Genomic DNA, 19658 nt, shown 5'->3' on the forward strand with positions numbered 1-19658 from the left:
GGGCGATGATGCCGGCAGCCAGGGGTGCTGAGGCTGACGTCCCCGTGTGCAGCTCAGTGCACTTCTGTCTGAGGTCAGTTGTCACCTGCGAGGAGGAGAGCCAGGGCAGGAAATGCTGCAGGCACATCCCACTCCCTGAGCCCCCGGCCTGCGGGCAGCAGCAGCCCCCACTCACAATCTGCTTCTCGTTCTGGTTGCCGCTGCTGTAGGTGGTGGCGAGGGTGGAGGAGCAGGCCTCGCTGTACCAGGGCACGTTGCCGTACTGGGTGGTGCTGCTGATGGACAGCGTGTAGATGCTGTTGGTGTAACCGTCACAGTTGCAGCTGTCATGCTCGCGGCCCCCATTCCCAGACGCCCAGACGAAGATGGAGCCCAGCCCGCCTCGGCCCTAGCAACAGAGGCAGGGTGAGGGCAAGCACCAACAGTGCCACACACAGGAAACCCCAGGCTGGAGCTGGGGACAAGTGGGTGGCACCAATCTGAATCAAACAGACAGAGCAAATGCAGCTGGGACACAGGGGACAGCATGACACCCTAGTCACAGCCCACCAACATGGGCGCCCTCAGCACCACTGTGCCTATGGAGGGTGCCCAGCACCTCGGCAGAGACTCCAGAGCTGTCCCAGTGTGTGACACACCAGGCAGCAGGAGGCCCAGACAATGTGAGGCTTCCAGGAGCCCAAGTCTTTTTCTGCTCAGAAGTCACCTAGCCTGACTCTGTCTGTGTGGGATTGCAGTGCCTGGCAGAGCTGGGGGAGCCCACAACACAGTCCTGGCCATGTCTTGGCACCCAAAAGTGGCAGCTCCCCTCGCAGAGGACGTGACAGAGTCAGCATGACACCACATGCATCTCTCTGTAAGGAATCCTGGGCAGAATATGACAGCTCACCAGCTGGGCAACACTGACAGCACAAAGGGACAGTGGGGGACGACGGGTGGAGGATGCGAGGGTGAGCACCTGACACAAAACCAGAAAAGAACCAGGAGAGGGCTTGGGAGAGCAGGGAGAGTGCATCTCACACAGGAGCCCTCACAGAGATAACACCACACGGGAGGAGTCCTGACTCAGAGCCATCACACAGGAAGAACAAGAAAAACTAACAGAGCCTGATCCTAGAGATGGGCTGGAAGATGGCTCATCCCGGGAGGGCCAGGGTAACACCCAGGGCAGGCAGAGGGAAGGGAGACCCGGGAGGAGGGCAGGAACGAGGCCAGTACTCCTCCAGCAAACCCTCCTTCTCACCTGGCTGACCCCACGGAAGAAAGCCTCCTCTGCCAGCCGGGCCGGGCCATCCACAGTCTTGCCGTCGTCCTCAGGGCCCCAGCTGGCACTGTAGATGTGGATGTGGTTGGGGTTCAGGCCCAGGGAATGGGCCTCCACAGCATCGGTCACCTCCCCATCCAGCATGCGCACTCCTAGGCCAGAGAGCAAATGTCACCGGCGACCGGCCGGGGCAGAGCGGCCACGGTGCCGCTGCTGAGAACCCCAGAGCCCCGCTGCCCCCCGTGCCACGGGCTGCCACAGGGCTGCCGCAGCCAGCGGGGCCCGGGGCCCCAGCTCAGCACCCCCAGGAGCCAGCGCAGGGCAGCACCCACCTCCGATCCGGGCGTTGTACGCCACACCAACTCCACAGATGCCGTTGTTTGCCACAGCAGCCACTTCCCCAGCACAGCGCGTGCCATGTCTGCAACCAAAGTAGGATGAAGCATGCTCATATAGGGTGCGAGGAGCACAGGGGTCAGTACAGGCTGCAGCCCCTGCAACCCCCACCCGGGCTGCCTCCAGTCCCCTCAGACCAGGTAGCCAGTGAAGGCTCCTCCATCTGCCCTCCTGCTCCAGAGCCAGGGCGCTGAACAGCCCACACTGGCTCTGGGCAGAAAAAGGATGCTGCTCAGGGCAAAAAGAGAGGTGAAGGGTTCCCCATGGGGCAGACGTATGCCACCAGCCTCACAGCTCCCAGTGGCCCATGTGGGGTGGCACTGCACCAAGCCCCTGCCACACTCAGGCTCTGTGTCTTCGCCCCTCCCTCCTGCCTCACCTGTTGTCATTCATCTGCGTGTAGCGAGGCTGCGGGTCCGGGTCCTGGTCATTGACGTCAAAACTTGCCCCTGGGTCCTGGAAAACAAATTGGACACTTGGAGACTGTCTACCTCAGCCACCAAGCCCCACTGCCCTTACTCCATGGCATGAGGCTGAGCTGCTGAGCAGGGTGGGCAGGCTCCAATCCCATCTCCGTGTCCCGCCATGGTGGGCACCAGCCCTGTACCTCACAGCTCTGGGGTTGCCCTGCATGGACACAGCTGCCCAGACCAGCGCCCACGGCACTCCACCCCGCACCATCACCCAAACTCACATAGTTGGCCTCCAGGTCAGGGTGGTTCTTCTCAATGCCGTCATCCAGGATGGACACCACGATGCCCTTGCCCGTGTATCCCTGTTCCCAGGCCTGACGCACGTTCAGGTCCCGCTGGTTTGTGTTGTACTGCCAAGAGAAGCCTTGGCACTAGGAGAAGCACCCAGACATAGCCACTGTGATAGGCCCAAAACCCACCCAGCTCTCACCCCGCTCTTCTGCGGGTTGTGACATGGAACCCCAGGGACCTGGGCACAAGGTTGGGCTCAACTAGCTGAGAAGGGCTGCTCTGAAAGCAAGATTGAGCCGCAGCCTATGCTTGAGTCCCACAGACAAGGCACCCTTTGCAGAGATCAGGCTTGTGCCCAAGCTCCAGGAAGCAGAGGCAGGGAGCCATTCCTGGGCTAGGCAAAAGGCTGTGCCTCCTAGTCCAGCCCTGGGTACCCCACCCGCCCTCTCAGCATTCCAGCCAGGAGCCACAGCTCTGTGAGCAGAGCCTCCTCCCTGGGGTGTTCCCATAACACAGCACGGGTGGCTGCCTCAGGCTTTCCCCCTTCTCCTCCTCCTCCTTCCTGCCAGCCTAGCAGCAGCTGCTGCCTGACAGCAGTTCCTAGGTTGCCACACCTGTGTCCCCAAGCTCGCAGCCACAATCATGGGCACAGGCCTCCTTCTCACCCGACACTCACCAGGTACCACTGCTGCGGGAACTTGGGGTCCGTGGGCTCCATGAACACGTCTCGCTTGGTCCTGCGCTTTGCCACCTGCTGCTCCAGCCACTGCACCTGAGGGCAGAGAAGGTGTGGGGTCCCCCGCCAACCCTCACGAGCCCAGCCCTCAGCCTGCCTGGAGGGGCTCTCCCCGGGAAGCTCACTCAGCTCTGGCCTGGCAGAGCACTGGACCTGTCAGAGCTACTGCCACCCCCAGTCGGCCCCTCAGGCCCCCTCCTGGCTATGCCCTGCAAGGCTCTGCTCCAGTGGAGCGCGACGGTCAGAGCGCCAAGCTCTGCTGAGACACGGCTGCCAAGAGCTGCCACGCCACACCACACACCTTCCGGGGCCTGGGCTGAAGCCAGAGGGTGGGGAAAACAGCAGTCCCCACACACCACTACTCTGGGATCTGTTTATTGCCCTGCACACCTTGTCCTGTCCCAAGCACACAGAGCTCTCCTGGGGACAGAGGCTCTCCTGGGCCCTGGCATTGCAACAACCCACAGGCCGCTGACACTGGCTCCACCACCCCCCTGCCCTTGCCAGACACGGGGTGGGCTCCCACGCCCCTCTGCCAAGGAATGGTTAAGGCAGCTCGGCCCTGTCCCGTGCCCAGCACTGGCTCACGTGCCTTTGTGAAGTGCCAGGATCAAAGTCAGGCCCTGCTCGCTCGTACCTGGGGCTCCCTGGCCAGGCGGCTGTGCCAGGGCTGGTGGGGTGACAGGGAACGCTTGGCCACGCCGCGGTGCCGAAAGTGGTAATAGTCACCAAAGATCTGCAACAGAGAAATGCTGCTCGCGGGACAGCCCTGACAGCCTGGTCTCCCCGATCTCTACACCCCGTGTGTGCAATGTGAGCTCCAGGGCTGCCGTGCATGGGCTGGGCCCCACTCCAGAGTGCTTGGTATTATGTCCGGTACTCTGGGCAGGACCGCCTGTGAGAAGCTGCGGCAGCTGGGGACAAGGCAGCTAGGAAGACCCTGGAGCAGCAGAAATGCAACTGCTGTGCACCTCACCCTCCTGCAGGTCCCCACATGGCAGCAAACCTAACATTGTCCAAAAAAACTGCTGCCCTAGCAGGAAGGCCCCAGGCAAGCAGTGGCAGAGAGGGACAGGCCTTTCAGAATCAGCCTGTGAGAGACGCCACACTCAGGAGACAAACCCACTGCTTCACCCCCAGTGCCACCCAGCTCCTCCTGGAAGAAGGTCCCAGTGGCTCCAGGCCCCACACTCCAGGAGATCCTGGCCAGGGCAGGGTCTGTACCAGCCTCTGCATCTCTGGACAGGCTGCTGGCTTCTCCCCAGGTGCCCCACTGGAACACCCACCCAGTGCCAGCCTCCACCTGAGGCACAGCCAGTTTCAGTGGGGCAGAGCAGGGGGCATGCAGGCATCCAAGCCCAGCAGGGTCCAACTCCCACTGCCAAGCAGCCGTGCTGTCCTCACCCCAGCTTCACTCCCATTGAGGACAGCCCAGAGTGGGACTCCAGCACAGCCCAGCTGGGGCAGGACGGGAATCCAGGACAGCTGGTGGGGGCCATTCTGCCGCCCAGATGGTTATTTTTAAACCCCAAACCCTCTCCAGTGCTGTCATTTCCGTGTCCCCTCTCGCACATCCTGGGGCTGACGGACACAGTGGCCCCACCCTGGCTGCCCCGGGCCTCCCAGCCCAGCAGCCTGCCCCAGCTGGGGAGAAGGAAACAAGCACACACAGAGCAGCTCCCTGTGAGCCACAAAGCCCAGGCAGCAGCCACAGGCAGGATCCAGCTGCCCAGGCTGTGCCAGAGCTGGAGGGGCTGGGCTGAAAGGGCTCTAGGAATACGAAGACATCTCACCCTCCTCCATCTCAGGTTGCCCCAAACCCGTCTGTCTGGGGCTAACAAACCTCCCCAGCTTATGAGAGCTCTGCAGATGTGCTGCCAATTTGGACAGACTGGGCCAAGCAAGGTGCACCCAGCTGAGCACCCTGAGGCCAGGGCAGCAGTCAGCTCTCTCAGGTACGCATTTCATCCCAAACCCTGGCCCCGTTCCTCTGGCACACCGTGTTCCCCAGGGTGCCTGTCAGTTCAGAGCCCCCAAGGAGGTGTCAAGGTACAAAGCCTCTGCACAGGGCTGGGGGGGGAATGCAGGCTGGTTGCTCTCCCTCAGCATCCCTCACCCCCTCCGGGGTATGGACAGAGCCCAGATTGTTCCTGCACACAGAGCGCAGCTCTGACTGGTCATCCACCTGGATTAGGTCTGCACTGACACTGTGGTGGCAGCCGGGAGCTGGCCAGCCCACACACTTCCACCCTAATCTTCACTGTCCCTGTCCTCAGCAAGGACAAAGCCACCCCCCAGCACCACGTGTCCCTGGTGCCAGTTCAGTGCTGCTGCTTGACCCCTGGCCACAGCTCACAACAACCCTGGCCAGCCCCAGGGCTAGGAGGCTGCCTGCATGCCTGACCACAGCCCTGGAGTGGAGCAACATGCTGCACCTGCAGCCCAGTGGTGTGGGAGACAGGACCACCCCCTCCCAGACAGCACTGTCCTGTCAGCACAGCCCAGGGATGGCTCCATCAGTGTCCCTCCCCAGTGACCCCAATCCCAGCAGTGGGGGGCGATGTCTTCGCCCCCTTCTCTGCACAATCCCAGCAGTGCAAACCCCTACAAACCCACCTCACTGCCACATGCAGCCCCCACCTCTGACCCACGACCCCTCACTGTCCCCTGTGCCCTCCTCAAGCCCTCCCCAAGGTCACTAGAGCCAGTCATGGGCCCTCTGCCCAAGTGCCACTGGCTCCTGTTCCATAGGCAGCAGCATAGCCACAGGTATGCCAGGACAGCACAGCTTTGGGGACAGCGTCCTGAGCCCAGGCTGAGGCCAGGATCCTCTCAGAGAAGGACACTGGGTTCCTCTTAGTGGGGCACTGCCAGATGCACCCAGTCCCCCACTCCCAGCCTGGCTGCATGCCTTGTCCCAGTGGCACACACCCCCAGGAGCAGCAGTCCAGAAACCTGCAAGGCAAAGCCCCAGGCTCTTTCCAGCCACGTTCGTCCCACTGGACTGCCACGACCCGTCTGCAAAACCCTGGCCAGCAAACCTCGTCCCACAATGCAGACATTGGGGCAGGCTCCCGAACGGGAGAAAACATGTCCAGACCAGAAGCTCCTGCTACAGCCTGGGCTGCTGCAGCATGTGGGGCTCTGCTTGCAAGGGCAGGCTCACTGCTGTGAGGGCACGGGGAGCCAAGAAGAGGTGCCAGCTTCCAGGCGCAGAACCACGGTGTGGGGAGAAGACAAGGGCAGAGCTGGCACAGAGCCTCTGTGGCTCACAGGGATGGAACTCATGACAGCCTGGGCTCTCTAATGAAGTACAAGGCCCTGCACTGTGGAGATGAAGCCACAGAAGCAGTGTCCCTTGGCCCTGGCAGCCAGGCCTGGGACCAGGCACCACAGCATGATGGGAAGCACTGCCAGGAGCAGGCTGATGGTACCTCACCCCCAACCCCACTCCAGGGGTCTCATCAGACACCCAGGCTGGTGGACATGACACTCTCGCAGTCCCCTGTGCATGGCAGCTGCCTTGGCCGGACAAGTTCTTTCCCCTGAGACCTGCTCTGAGCCGCTTCCACACTGACAGCAGCTGCCTAAGGCAATGCCATGGCCCACCCAGCACAGACACCCTCACTGGGGTCTAGCCACAGCCCCCACAGTTCACTCCTACGACACAAGTCCCAGAGGGCCCAGAGTACCCAGTGCCCATGCAGGGCTCCTTTTGGGTGGCAGGACAAGGTCCTGCTGGCTCCTGCAGCAGCCACCCTCCCTCCCACCGCTCCCAGCAGCTGCGCACAGCGAGGTCCTGACACCACAGCCACAGTTGTGCAATTTCCTCTGGGATTTCACCCTGCACTTCCTTCCCAGAGAAACAGCTCACTCCCAGCACAGCCACGCACACTGCCTGGTCGCTGGCTGACAGCAGGGAAAGCTGAGAGCCGGGGGGACCTGCTGACACACCTTCTGTCAAGGACAGCTCAGGAGTAAGAATACACAGCTGCTGTCAGACCCCTCTGGGGACAGCTCAGAGACGCTGCTGCTGTCCCACTGAACCAAGGCCATGCTGCACTGGGCAGCTTGCTGTGGGGAGCAACAGTGGAATCTGGAAGCCTTCCCCATCCCTCATCACACAGCACTTCCAGGCCAGCTCCTCACGCTAGGATGGGCTTTTCCTCCTTCCCGATCCAGCAGGCAGCGTACCATGTCACCAGCGGTCCCAGGGACAGGGGGAGACCCTGGCTCCGTACAGGTAATTGCCACCACTGAGTCAAGGCAGCAGATGCTGGAAGGCCACAGCAAACAGGCACAAACACAGTGGTCCTGCTGCCAGAAAGAGCAGGCCCCAAGCCAGCTCTGGGACTAAGCTCAGCACCTGCCCAGACCACGTCACAGAACACTAGTTCAGTGAGAAGGGGAAGCAGGAGACTTACCGGGCCTAGGTTGAGGAATCCATGCTTCCTGGCCAGCCTGTCAGCCTCCTGGGGTCCTGCAGGGACGAGCACAGCCCAGGTGTTGGTGTAAATATGCTGGGCCAGCACCTCCTGGTCCAGGAGAGTGAGGGCAACCACCAGAGTCCAGAGCAACAGCAGCGAGCAGGGCCTCAGATCCATCAGAGTAACGGGGTTCCTCGAGCTGGCGAGCAGGAGGGTCCCAGGAGCAGGAGGGTCCTGGGAGAAGCAGGTCCAGCAGCCTCCCAGCGTCAGCACTCCGAGGCACACCGGCCTCTCTGCCCTACTGGTCCCAGCTCAGCCCAAGGCCACATGGGGCCGAGCCCACAGAAGCACAGGAACAAACCATCCAGGACAGAAGCACGATCTGCAGAGACAGCACAGAGGTCATGCCCAGGGCACCTTTCCTCAGCCCTCGGGAGGGCAGGCTGCGCCTCGCGGAGACGTGGGTCAGCCCCTGGGCAAGGGGGCCTGGCACACAGCGCCTGCTGCCCCCACGGCACACCGACAGCCGAGGAGCCGCCTGGCTTGGCCGTGTGCCCACATCTGCTCCTGCGTGGAGGTGCTGTTTACCTTGCCTATTACCCAATGTTTGCTTATAAACACAGAGAATTTACCAGGAGGAGAGGAGGGCACCAAAGGACGGGAGAGGCAAGGCAAGAGAGACTGCTGTGCCTCCTGCCGCCACTACCCCTGCTCCAACTGGGATGCAACTATCTGAGTACAGAGGTGGGAGCAACTGAGACCTGCCTCTCCAGTCCCAAGGGGAGCCCAAAGGAGATGTCCTCAGGTGCCAGCAAAATGAGAGACTGGAAGGAGAAAAGTCAAGGGGAGCTCCTGACCTCTAGCAAACCTGCAGGCTCTCATCTCCACAGCCATTGACCAGGCAGTGCCTGGCAGCCATGGCAAGCACTGTGCTGCCTGTCACCAGCAGCAGCTCAGCTCTACCCTTCCTCATGGAGCACAACATGGTGACACCGGTGTGACTCATCCCCGCAACCCGGTGGAACCAGGACCAGGAAAAGGGGCACACCGTCACCTCCAGCATGAACCCAGGCATGCCCAGGAACAGCTCACACTTTTGGGACAGCAAACGCAATAACTTGTAGGGAAAGAGCAGGGAATGACCCACTCAGTGTAAGGGAGCCCATGACATGATGGTACCAGGGTGAGCTCCAAACTCGGAGCTCCAGAGGGACCCTGGTCATGCTTCAGAAATCTGAAGCAGAATATCTGGCCAGCTGGAAAAGTGAGAGCCGGCAGTGCCCAGAGGAGCCACAAGCCCCTCCATCCAGAAGTGGCCACAGCGAGCTGGCAGCCTGCGGCACTGCCACAGGAGAGAGCTCCGAGCAACGCCGGAGACCCCGCCAGAGGCTACGGCACAGACAGTGCAGCGACCCTGGCACAGCTGGGCTTCCCCATCAGCGACCACACCTCGGCCAGCCCCGGGCCGGACCGCCCCGACAAATGGGCCAGAGCCGCGAGCACCCGCCGGAGGCTGTACGGGAGCCCCGGGTGTCAGACTGTCAAGGCCCTCAGCACAGTACGGCACAATGGAAAACTACCTGCCGTGGTCCACCAGCGTACGTGCCAATACCGGGCACCCAGGCCGCGCTGTTTCCCCGCGTTGGTCCCGACGCCAGCAGCCGTCCCGCTCCGGCGGTGACCGCTGCACGTGGGGACAGTCTGGCCGCCGGGGCACAGCCCGGACCCCGCGGCACCTTCCCGCCGGACCCGTCGCCAGCGAAGCACCGCGTGCTGGGACGGCCTGGCCGCCGCACCCAGCCCGGAGCCGCGCTCCCGGCTCCGCACCGCGGCCCGGCCCGCGCCCGCTGCCCAAGGAGCCAGCCCCGCACGGGAGCAGCCCGGCGGCTCCGGGCTGAGCGGCGGCCCCGGGCCTGCACGCACGGGGCGGCTCCAGCGGCGGAGCTCCGGACGGCGGCGGCCGGGCCGGGGCCGGGGCGGGAGGCGGCCTGGCTGCCCTTCGGTCTCCCGCGGCGGCGGGGGCCGTCCGGAGCTCCGAGCGCGGCCTCCCGGCTGCCCGCTCGCTCCCGGGGACCGCCGGGCGCACACATCCCCGCCAGCAGCGCCATAAGACTGGGGCTGCCTAGCGGCTGCGGCCCCGCCGGTCGCCCCGGCCCCTCCGCCGCCCGGGTCCCGTCCGGCAGGGCCGCCCCAGCTGTCAAACCGCGGTCGCCGGCCGGTCGAGCCACCCCAGGCCGATGCCGGTCCCGCGTCCTTACCGCGCGGCCTGCCCGCTCCGCTCCGTCCCGTCGGCAGCCGGGCCCGTCTGTCGGCGGCGCCGCGTCACGCCGCGGGGCGCCCGGAGCGCCCGCCCCGGAGCCGGGCCCGGCCCAGGCAGGGGCGGCCGGGGCGGCCGGCGGGGCCGCTTGTTTACGCCGCGCAGCTGTCAGCGCCGCCTGGCCCCGCCCCGACGGCCAAGCCACCGGCCCCGCGCGGCTCCCTCGGCTCGGCCCGGCCCGGCCCGGCCGCCGCTCTGCCGGGCGCCGCCGGATGCCGTCACCGCCGCCCGCCCCTCCGTCCCGTGCTGCATCGCCGGGTCCGGCACGGACCCCCGGCAACCCCGCCGCGCCGCCCGCCAGTAGCGGGGCCGCTCCCCGCGGCCAGTAGCGGGCACAGCCCGGGGCTCTGCACGACCTCTCTTGCAGCCGAGCGTGGGGCTGTCCTTGCCACCCGGGGAAACCCTATGCCAGCCCAGGCGGGAAACCCGGATCTGCGCCGTGAGAGCCGTGAGTCCCCGCCACGGGCCCGCGGCAGTGACCGGCGGTGTAAGGGTGCCTGCAGTGAAGAGCACGCAGAAGATGCCCAGTCTCCCACCTGATGCAGCAAGTGGTGCGTTATGCTGTGACACGGGGCTGGCAGGACAGGAGCCCCGCCAGATTAGCCTGTTCCAGCCATGGCAGACCCCGGAGTAGAGAGTTCCCCAACCAGGCTGCGGGAATCGCACTTCCCATGAGGTCCATATCGTGGGGCTGCAACCCCAGGTCTGTGTGCAGCAGCCTGACAGAAAATCTGTCTGGTAAAGAGTAACACAAGGAAAATCTATTAGCCTCGTTTCAAGAGAGAGATTTCCACCAAGGAGAAAAGGTGAGAAGTGAAACACGGCTTCAGTCATTTGTAAAGAACAACCCACGGTGAGCACGGGACCATGTCATTAGCAACACAAATGCAGCAGAACCCAAAGTGACCTGAACCCAAACTGACCTGAATCCTCCACACCTGTGATGAGTCTGGCAGCCCGGGGCAGGAGCAGGTCCTAGTGCTCTTTACAGAGAAAAGGAAGTCACTAAGATACCACGATCGAGATCGTGAAGCATTAGCAATCACACAGGAAACAGTCACCTTGGTAACCGAGATGCTGAGAACAGCCCAGAAAAACTAGCACAGGGCAGGTTGCTGTGCTAAACTGGGTTAGTTCTGCAGGGCAGTACCCTGGCCACAGGCTGGGCCTACCCTGGCAGCCAGCCCCAAGTGCTGCACCAGAGACCGCCAGCCACAGGGGCTGTGGTGCCCCAGGCCCACCTTCAGGGCCACGGTCCCACCAGGGGGAGAAGGCGCCCACCAGACAGGCAGCACTCACCGCAGTGTCACTGCAGCATGCTCAGGACTCGTCCCTATAGCTGGCAAGCCCGGGCCTGCCCTTGGGGGCACAGGGAGCCAGCTGTGCCCCATGGGGTTATATGGAGGATGCATGGGCAGGGGCAGGGCCGGAGCTGGAGTCCAGAGCGGTGGTGGGAGGGAGGACGGGACACGGGCTGCCTGCCCCACCTGTGAACCTTATCTCTGGATGCCTCCTTTGGGCGCTGGCAGCCGTGCCTAGGCAGGTGAGGAGCTGCAGCACAGCCCTGTGACACGCGGTGCTGAGAGGAGCTGACAAAGGGCCCTTGTCAGCGCGGGCTTATCGCGGTGCTGCGGGGCAGGCAGGCAGGAAGCACTGCGCTCTTACGCAAACCGTGGCCTGGGACCCGCGCTGACCCCACAGCCCTGCCAAAGAAAACGCCTGGCTCGGGAAGCACCTGGCTGCAGGTGGCACAATGCCAGGACGGGGAGGAGACCCGCTGCCCCAGCAGCCCCGGGCCCAGCTGCAGAAGGAGCAGAGAGGGCCCCCAGCATGGACCTGAGCAGCCGCTGTGCCCCACTCGCCTCTCAGGGCTGCCGGGCACCCCTCTCTGCCCCCAGCCACCATGCAGCCAGGGGGTGAAACAGCGACTGCCACACATCTGCCAGGATCACAAATCTCACACTTGGGGACCATGGTCTGGGGGACCTGCAGGATTGCAGGTGAAAGCAGCTAATGAATAGGCAATAGCAGGAAAAGGGCAGAGAGCCCACACAGAGAAACCAGCAGAGAAAACCAAGCAGGCAGAAACTTCTGGATGCACCAAATAAACACCAGGTTTACCCAGCACAGAGCAGCCTGCTCTGCCGCCCATGCCAGCAGAGGTGAGCCCACAGTCCCTCTGTTGTGCTGTCCAGCCTTCTCCCTGCACACATCCTCACACTCTCCCAAAGCTAAGGCTGCCGTCCCTTTCCCTGGAGTCTCTCCAGCCCATCCCCTCCCCTCCACACTGGATAGTACCAGCAGGCCCTTTAGTGCCCAGGGAGCTGGGACTGCCATGGCACAGGCAGGATTTCTGCTCCACAAGGTCCAGCTGACTCCAGCAGCTCTATTTATCTCTGACTCCCAGACACAACATCTCACTGTGGCCACATGCAGGGACTTGGGCCCAGCCCAAACACCCTGACCTTGTCCTGCAATACAGCTGCAGACACAAACAGCAGCTGCTCAAGGTGAGGTCTGTAACTATCTGCTTTAGGCTTTGTCAGCAGCAGTCCTAATGCTGCCAAGGCATCGATCCACAGCCTAGTCTGGCTCTGCCCCTGCTCTGGGCTGCAGGACGTGCCCTTCCATCACCTGTCCTGCGACAGCACCCTGTCATCACCTGCCGGTCAGGTGCAGGGACAGCCTTGCCCAGCCTAAGTCCATAAGGTGCCCGTGGCACTTGGGGCGTTGCACACAAGTGACACGCACAGGGACACACGCACACACAGGCAGGAAATGCCAGGCTGGGAGCCCACCTGCAGCCCAGCAGTAGGAATGCCATGTGCCCACGGGCTTTGTGGGCTGCGGAGGGGCTGCTCACAAGCATGGACACACAAACCCAGCCCAAAGACCAGCAGATGTGGCTGGCACAGCACTGAGGGGCAGACTGGCCGGTGCTCCAGGCTCACTCATGGAACAGCTGCCAGCCTTCCATGGCCTCACACCAGCCCAGAAATGGGGGGCTCAGCCCCATGAAGTGCCTCCCACCCTGTTGCAGCCCAGCTGCCAACTGCCAAGCGCTGCAGGGCCAAGATAGCAGCAGCCACTGCACTGGGGAAAGGGAACATGGGGCAAAAGACTTCACAGTGAGGGGCATCTTCCTGCCATGGCCTCCAGCACCTGGAGCCACAGAAGTGAGCCAGGCTTGAAGGCATTTCCCTCTTTGCCCAGGTCTTTAGTTTAGCTTCACCTGAATGGGACAGTATCTGCTTTGTGTGCAATCCCCAAGCTTCCTCATAGCTGTGGCCAACTGCTCCTCCAAGTCCTGTTAAAGCTTATTCCTTGCCACGTGGCACAGGAGTCACCAGCTGGGAACACACTGTGACAACCCTCAACATTAACAACATAAACACAGAGTGGGTGTTCTGGTTGTCACCTGGGTGCAAAGGCCAGAAGCACACCAACAAGCACACAGATCCACTCTTGCTCGTTCCTGGCGGAGGCTGTAGGTGCTCTAGGATTATAAAGGCACCAATGCCTCAGTTGCTCAGGCAAACCATCGGCTTCATAGCATAATTTCTGCCTGCAGCAGAAACAGGTCTGTATGGAGGGCACTGCAGGGACACCCTTCCCCAGAACTAGAGCAGGGACTGAGTCAGTGCTGCAGGGGACTGGGCCCACCTGCCCCCATGCCTGGATCTGCCCAGCCCTGGCATCTCTGTAGGCCAAGGAGAGTCCCCCAGGTGAGAGCCAACCTCCGTGGTGGCCTTGGGACCTCTGCAGCCACTTCTGGGACCAGACTAGGGTGGTACTGCTGCAAAAATTGGGTCTGCTCTCCCCTAGACTGGCTGCAGGAGACGCTGCCAGAGGGACATCTCCCAACCCAGGCCAAGGACACCAAAAGAAAAGCACTTCCCTGCACTCCCCTACGGATTGTGCTCCACTGCTGACCCACCAACTGGAAAAGCACATGTGCCCTGGCCTTTCCTGGCTGCCAGAGCTGGCCTCACCCCACAGGGCCTCTGCCACACAAGCACGAGAGCACCTGCTCTACTACTGCCAGTGAACTGTTAAAGCATGGCTCTGCCCCCCTGCATCCTAAATTTCCCTGCCAGCTAGCAGATTTCATGGAAGATAAGAGGGTTTCCTCTTCCTTTCTTCGTAGAAGCCAGCAGAAGGTGGCAGGCAGAAAGTGGCAGACGTGGCAGTAGTGGCTTGTGACGCAGTTTTACCAACTTAAGAGAAACGATTATCTTCTGCGGCAGGATATGCGCCCAGGGACATCCCGCACCCGCCGCTCCCCGACACCGTGGGACCGCGCAGCCCTCGGGAGCTGAGACCTGCTGACACAGGCAGCGCCCGGCTGCTCATGGAAAATCCCCAAGCAGCAGCCGTGGCCGCAGCCTTCCCCCACAGACACTTTACCACACCCAGGTCAGGGGGACTCCCGGGAGCTGCCCCAGCCTTGCCGAGCAGCACGGCGGAGCTCCTGCCCCGCCGCAGCCTCCCGGCGCTGGCCAGGCCGGGCGCTCCGGGGCCCGCGGCGGGGCAGGAGCTGTCTGTCCTTGCTGGAGCCGGCTGGCAGCGGGCAGAGCAGGGACACTGTCCTCCCGGCTGTCGGGGGCAAGGGCGGACGCCGCACGAAGGAGCTGCACGGCTGCAGCAGCGGCCGCGGCCGCGGGGCCCCGCTCCGCCCGGAGCGGCCGCGCTGGCAGCGGGCACGGCGCAGCCCCCCCGGCCCCGCTGTGCGCCAAAGCGAGCGGCGGTTTTCTCCGGCTCTGGGGGGCGGTTCGGCACAGGAATGTGCCGGGGGACGTTCCCCCGGTCACCGAGCTGCGGGTGACCCCGAGCGCTCGGTGTTCCAGCAGCGGCCGGCCCAGCTCCAGCCCCGCATGGAGCGCTCCCTGCACAGAGGGACGGCCGGGCCTGCAGAGTCCCGGCGCCATTCAGACACGGCCGGAGGCGCCAGGCGAGTCGCCCCCGGGCGAGCAGCAGAGCGCTATCGCGGCGCTGCCCGGTGCCCCCGCCGGCCGATGGCCGCTCGGCCGGTGCCTCGCCCTGACGCCCCTTCGGGGGGAAACCCGCGTGGTGCGGGAGGGAACGGAACCCCTCCCGGCCGAAGGCGGGTGCGAAAGGAGCGGGGACTCGCCCTGGCACCCAGCCGCGAGCCCGGCACAGCCCGCGCCGGGCCGAACCGCGGGCCCGGGAGGAGGCTCCGAGCAGCGGCCCCGGCCCAGCGTCACTTCCGGGCCACGGACGGCGCCGGTCGCGGCGGAAGAGGCAGAGATTCCGGTTCCGGGTGAGCGCTCGAGGCGCCGTTGTCAGCGGCTCCGCTCGGTTCGGCCCGGCCCGGCCCCCGCCCGCCGCCACCATGTCGGTCCCCAGCGCCCTGATGAAGCAGCCGCCGATCCAGTCCACGGCGGGCGCCGTGCCCGTCCGCAACGAGAAGGGTGAGCTGGGGGCCCGGGGCTCGGCGGGGTGGCCGCATGGGCGCGGGGCCGGGGAGGCGGGGGCGCGGCGGCGAGACCCCCGTTGACGGCCCGGCGTCCGCAGGCGAGCTGTCCATGGAGAAGGTGAAGGTGAAGCGGTACGTGTCGGGCAAGCGGCCCGACTACGCGCCCATGGAGTCCTCGGAGGAGGAGGATGAGGAGTTCCAATTCATCAAGAAGGCGAAGGAGCAAGAGGTCGAGCCCGAGGAACAGGAGGAGGAACTGGCCAACGACCCCCGGCTCCGGCGTCTCCAGAACCGCATTGCCGAGGACGTGGAGGAGCGGTGAGTGCTGGGTCAGGCAAGAGCTGAGCTTCCTTTGCCTGTGTGGGGCCAGGGGGCTGGCACTCTGCTCTGCTACAGGGAGAAACTGCACAGGGCAGGAGCTGGGAACATGGTCCAGTGCAGGAGTGTTTGTGACTTCTCATATCCATGCTGCACTGTACCTGGGGCTGCTCTTCAGCCAGGAGCCAGCCAGGTGCAGCCCATGTCCAGCTGTGTTTGTGTGGACGGTATCAAAAACAGGCACCAAAATAGAAATTAGTGCAGCGTCCTGAGGCTCAGGGTAGCGAGGAATGATGGTGTCTCATGAAGTGTACACAGGGTGATAAGAGCCTCCACCACATTGTCCCTGCCCTCACGCAGGCTGTGCTCTGCTGCTGCCCGTGATATTTCCATCTCTGTCATCTGCAGAAAAACACCACTGAGTGCTGTTTGCCTCCCGTGGAGCTGTTGTTGGTTTTGTTTTCAATAACAGTCTTCTCATTGGGAACTCCATTCTTCCTTGGAGCATGGACAGGGAAGAGCTGCCCGTGCCCAGGCACTGTGGCCTCCTGAGGGAATGTATCCCTGTGGCTGTGTTTGGCAGTCCCAGTGCTTACTGTGGCCTTGCCAGAAGTGATGTGTGAGCAGTCCCTTGCCTGTAGCCCCCTATTTCCCAAGTGCCGTGTGTTGACTGGCATGTCTTGCAGGCTGGCAAGACACCGCAAGATCGTGGAACCTGAGGTGGTTGGAGAAAGCGATTCAGAAGTGGAGGGGGGAGAAGCTTGGCGCCTGGAGCGGGAGGACACCAGTGAAGAGGAAGAGGAAGAGATTGATGATGAGGTGTGTTTGCAGAGCCAGATAATGGGCCTAGGAAAGCTGGAAGGGCACAGGCTGGAACTACCCTTTGCATGGATATGTGGGCTGTCTGATGTATTTGGACAAGTGTCACACCTAGCCATGACTTAACTGGTGGGTTACCATCCTCTGGCATGGAACAGGACACTGGGGGAGGCCACGCTACATCCAGAAAGGCATGTGCATCTTCTCAAAGCCAACAGTCCAGACATGACATGTGTTTCACAGGAGAGAGAAAAGTGGTAGCAGGGCTGGCCTCTGACTGCTCTGTGCTTGTCCCCATTAGGAGATCGAGCGTCGGCGTGGGATGATGCGTCAGCGAGCACAGGAGAGGAAAACTGAGGAGATGGAAGTGATGGAATTGGAAGATGAGGGTCGGTCTGGAGAAGAGTCTGAGTCAGAATCCGAATATGAGGAGTACACGGACAGCGAAGATGAAATGGAGCCACGTCTCAAACCGGTCTTTATTCGCAAGTAGGTGATGGAAGTGCACGGGCTGGCCCTGGATCGTGGTAGTCAGAAGCTGGGGCCCTAGGAGACCTTGCAGCCACGGTCTCTTCTCACTGTGAGGAAGCCATTCACCTCTTTGGGGTGGGATGGGACGGTCACAGCCTGGCAGGGCACAGCTAGGGAGCAAGGAACAATCCCTGCTCCCACAGCCCTGTATCAATTACATTGGGTTGCTGTAACATCAGGCTGCAGAGTCTGACCAAAGCTCTTTGTGGCAAAAGGATGCGGTAGTCCCCAGGAAGGGGAGAGCCCCGGGACTTGACCTGTCCTTGGAGAGGGCAAAGGCTGAAAGCAGCTGCGGTGTGGGAGCCAGCGAGAGGCTGAGCCACTGCTGGCTCTTGGGAGGGCTGAAGGCTGTCACCGCTCTGCTCTCAGGAAGGACCGGATCACAGTGCAGGAGAGAGAAGCAGAAGCTCTGAAGCAGAAGGAGCTGGAGCAGGAGGCAAAGAGGATGGCAGAGGAGCGGCGCAAGTACACGCTAAAGGTGCGGAGGGGTGGGCTGGAGGCCGGAGAGGGCGGTCACTGCAGCAAGCTTAGCTTGGACCTCACTGCAGATTGTGGAAGAGGAAGCAAAGAAGGAGCTGGAGGAGAACAAGCGCTCACTGGCAGCACTGGATGCACTTGACACAGATGATGAGAACGATGAGGAGGAGTACGAGGCCTGGAAAGTCCGTGAGCTGAAGCGTATCAAACGAGACCGCGAGGAACGAGAAGCGTAAGTATTGTCTGCTAGAGGCTGAGAGCCCACAGGCAGTTAAAGCACCTTTTCCTCAGCTGCCCTTTGGCAGCAGGGTCCCAGCTGGACTGAATGCCCAGAGCTCCTCCTGCCTGCCCTCAGGGTGCCTTTGCTCCCTAGCAGTAAATGTGTAAGCTCTCAGGTGGTAGCTGGGGACAGCCTCTCTCCCAGGAGACGCTGTGGGGACACAGGGTCTCAGGAGCTTCTCTCCCACCCAGCATGGAGAAGGAGAAGGCAGAGATTGAGCGCATGCGGAACCTGACGGAGGAGGAGCGCCGCGCTGAGCTCCGGGCCAATGGCAAAGTCATCACCAACAAGGCAGTGAAGGGCAAATACAAATTCCTGCAGAAGTACTACCACCGCGGCGCCTTCTTCATGGTGAGTGTGCTTAGGGCTAGGCCTGGCTGCACTGGCTGCGGGTGTGACACCACAGGGCCACCTTTTCCTTGTGGGGAGCCTCCCCTCTCCCGCGGTGCCCTGGGACAAGAACCAATATTCAGAGGCACCACGGGGCTGAAGCTGACCCAGAGTAACCTCACCAGAGCACGTCAGGTTAGGGGTTCCCAGTTGAAATGGAGCTGAAGCTGCAGAGCTGTCCCTGTGCTGGTGTTCAGGCTGACACACCCAAGTCAGCTCTGCACGAGCCACTGGAGAAGCAGCCTGGGGAACAATGCTCACATCTCCCACTCTGGCAGGAGTTAATAGGGCTGCAAGTACTGTGGCAGCCCTGGCAGAGCAGCAATACGACCTTCAGGCAGCTTCCCCCACTGCTGCCAAGACTTGCTGGAACCTTTTAGGCTAAGCAGGTGTTTCCTCCTGCAGGATGAAGATGAAGAGGTGTACAAGAGGGACTTCAGTGCTCCGACCCTCGAGGACCACTTCAACAAGACCATCCTGCCCAAAGTCATGCAGGTGCGTGTCATGCTGGCAGAGGGTGCCCAGCCTGGATGCCAGGGGGTGGGCAGGTGGGAGGAGCTGGTCCTGCATCCCCCTGAACAGCTGCTCACAAGCTCCTCTGCTCCCCAGGTCAAGAACTTCGGGCGCTCAGGGCGGACGAAGTACACGCACCTGGTGGACCAGGACACCACCTCCTTTGACTCTGCCTGGGGCCAGGAGAGTGCACAGAACACCAAGTTCTTTAAGCAGAAGGCAGCGGGGGTGCGGGATGTCTTTGAGAGACCCTCGGCCAAGAAACGGAAAACTACCTAGGAGCACGGGCTGGAGGGTCTGGTGTGGCAGATGCTGGCAGGAGGGCGCTGCTCTGCCAGCTGCCAGAGCCTGGGCAGGGCCAGAAGGGACATGTTCCAGGACTCCTGTGGTGGCAAGCCCTTCCCCTCCCTGTACCATGCCTACCCAGATGAGGTGCGCCTCTCCCTGTGCTGAGCAGACCTGAAGGGTTCCTTGCCCACGCAGTGTGGAGGACGATGGCCTGTGGTGCTGGCCAGGCTGGTGGCCACACTATGTCCGAGCAACGGCCACTGTGGAGCCTTGGCAGTGTCTGGCACATTGCAGCACCACCCCTGGCTTCAGCACATCCACTTCTGGAAGAATTACAGGACTTCTGCACTTCTCTGTTCTACAACCATTTGCTTGTACTGTCCCAGGTGTCAGTCTGGGCCCTGTTTTGAGGTGGTCATTGGTGACCCTATCTCCTCACCATGGTCGTGCAGGGCTTGGCTTTTCTACCTGTATGGGGTGGGAGGGTTTGATTAAAGATTGGATTTTCTTACTCTGGCTCCATTGTTCTTAAAGACATGGCCATCCTGTTCTTGTGCCTTCCTTGTGAGCCATGGTGAGCTGGGGTAGCACAGGAGGCACCAGCCTGGGCAGGGCATGCACGATCAGCTGTCACCACTGCCTCAGGACTGTGCCTGGGCCTGTCTAGCCTGTACTGTCCCGGGGCAGAGATTAAAAGAGGGGGAGAGCAGAACATCTCACTGCTCAGGCAGGTCACTTTGTCCTGCTCTTGTCAAGGGGGT

The 19658-nt window shown here is 62.4% G+C and overlaps 1 protein-coding gene across 1 annotated transcript; it reads left to right on the plus strand.

The window, feature by feature from the left end:
• Positions 1 to 15095: 15095 nt before the first annotated feature.
• MFAP1 (microfibril associated protein 1) lies at positions 15096 to 19408 on the plus strand. Its single transcript, XM_058811530.1, has 9 exons — positions 15096 to 15276; positions 15380 to 15599; positions 16286 to 16418; positions 16720 to 16907; positions 17319 to 17427; positions 17498 to 17658; positions 17898 to 18057; positions 18502 to 18591; positions 18706 to 19408. Exons 1-9 carry the CDS (start codon positions 15198 to 15200, stop codon positions 18886 to 18888), a joined length of 1323 nt encoding a protein of 440 aa, XP_058667513.1. The 5' UTR covers positions 15096 to 15197; the 3' UTR covers positions 18889 to 19408.
• The last annotated feature ends 250 nt before the right edge of the window (positions 19409 to 19658 follow it).

This window comes from Ammospiza caudacuta, chromosome 10, assembly GCF_027887145.1.
Source record: "Ammospiza caudacuta isolate bAmmCau1 chromosome 10, bAmmCau1.pri, whole genome shotgun sequence".
In the NCBI taxonomy this organism is placed as follows: Eukaryota; Metazoa; Chordata; class Aves; order Passeriformes; family Passerellidae; genus Ammospiza; species Ammospiza caudacuta.

Excerpts from the sequence above, each read along its gene's own strand:
- MFAP1 (XM_058811530.1), top strand. The coding sequence starts at position 15,198 with ATGTCGGTCCCCAGCGCCCTGATGAAGCAGCCGCCGATCCAGTCCACG. Across the intron at positions 15,277-15,379 it reads GCCCGTCCGCAACGAGAAGG|GCGAGCTGTCCATGGAGAAG; the intron begins GTGAGCTGGGGG and ends CGGCGTCCGCAG. Across the intron at positions 16,908-17,318 it reads AAACCGGTCTTTATTCGCAA|GAAGGACCGGATCACAGTGC; the intron begins GTAGGTGATGGA and ends CTCTGCTCTCAG.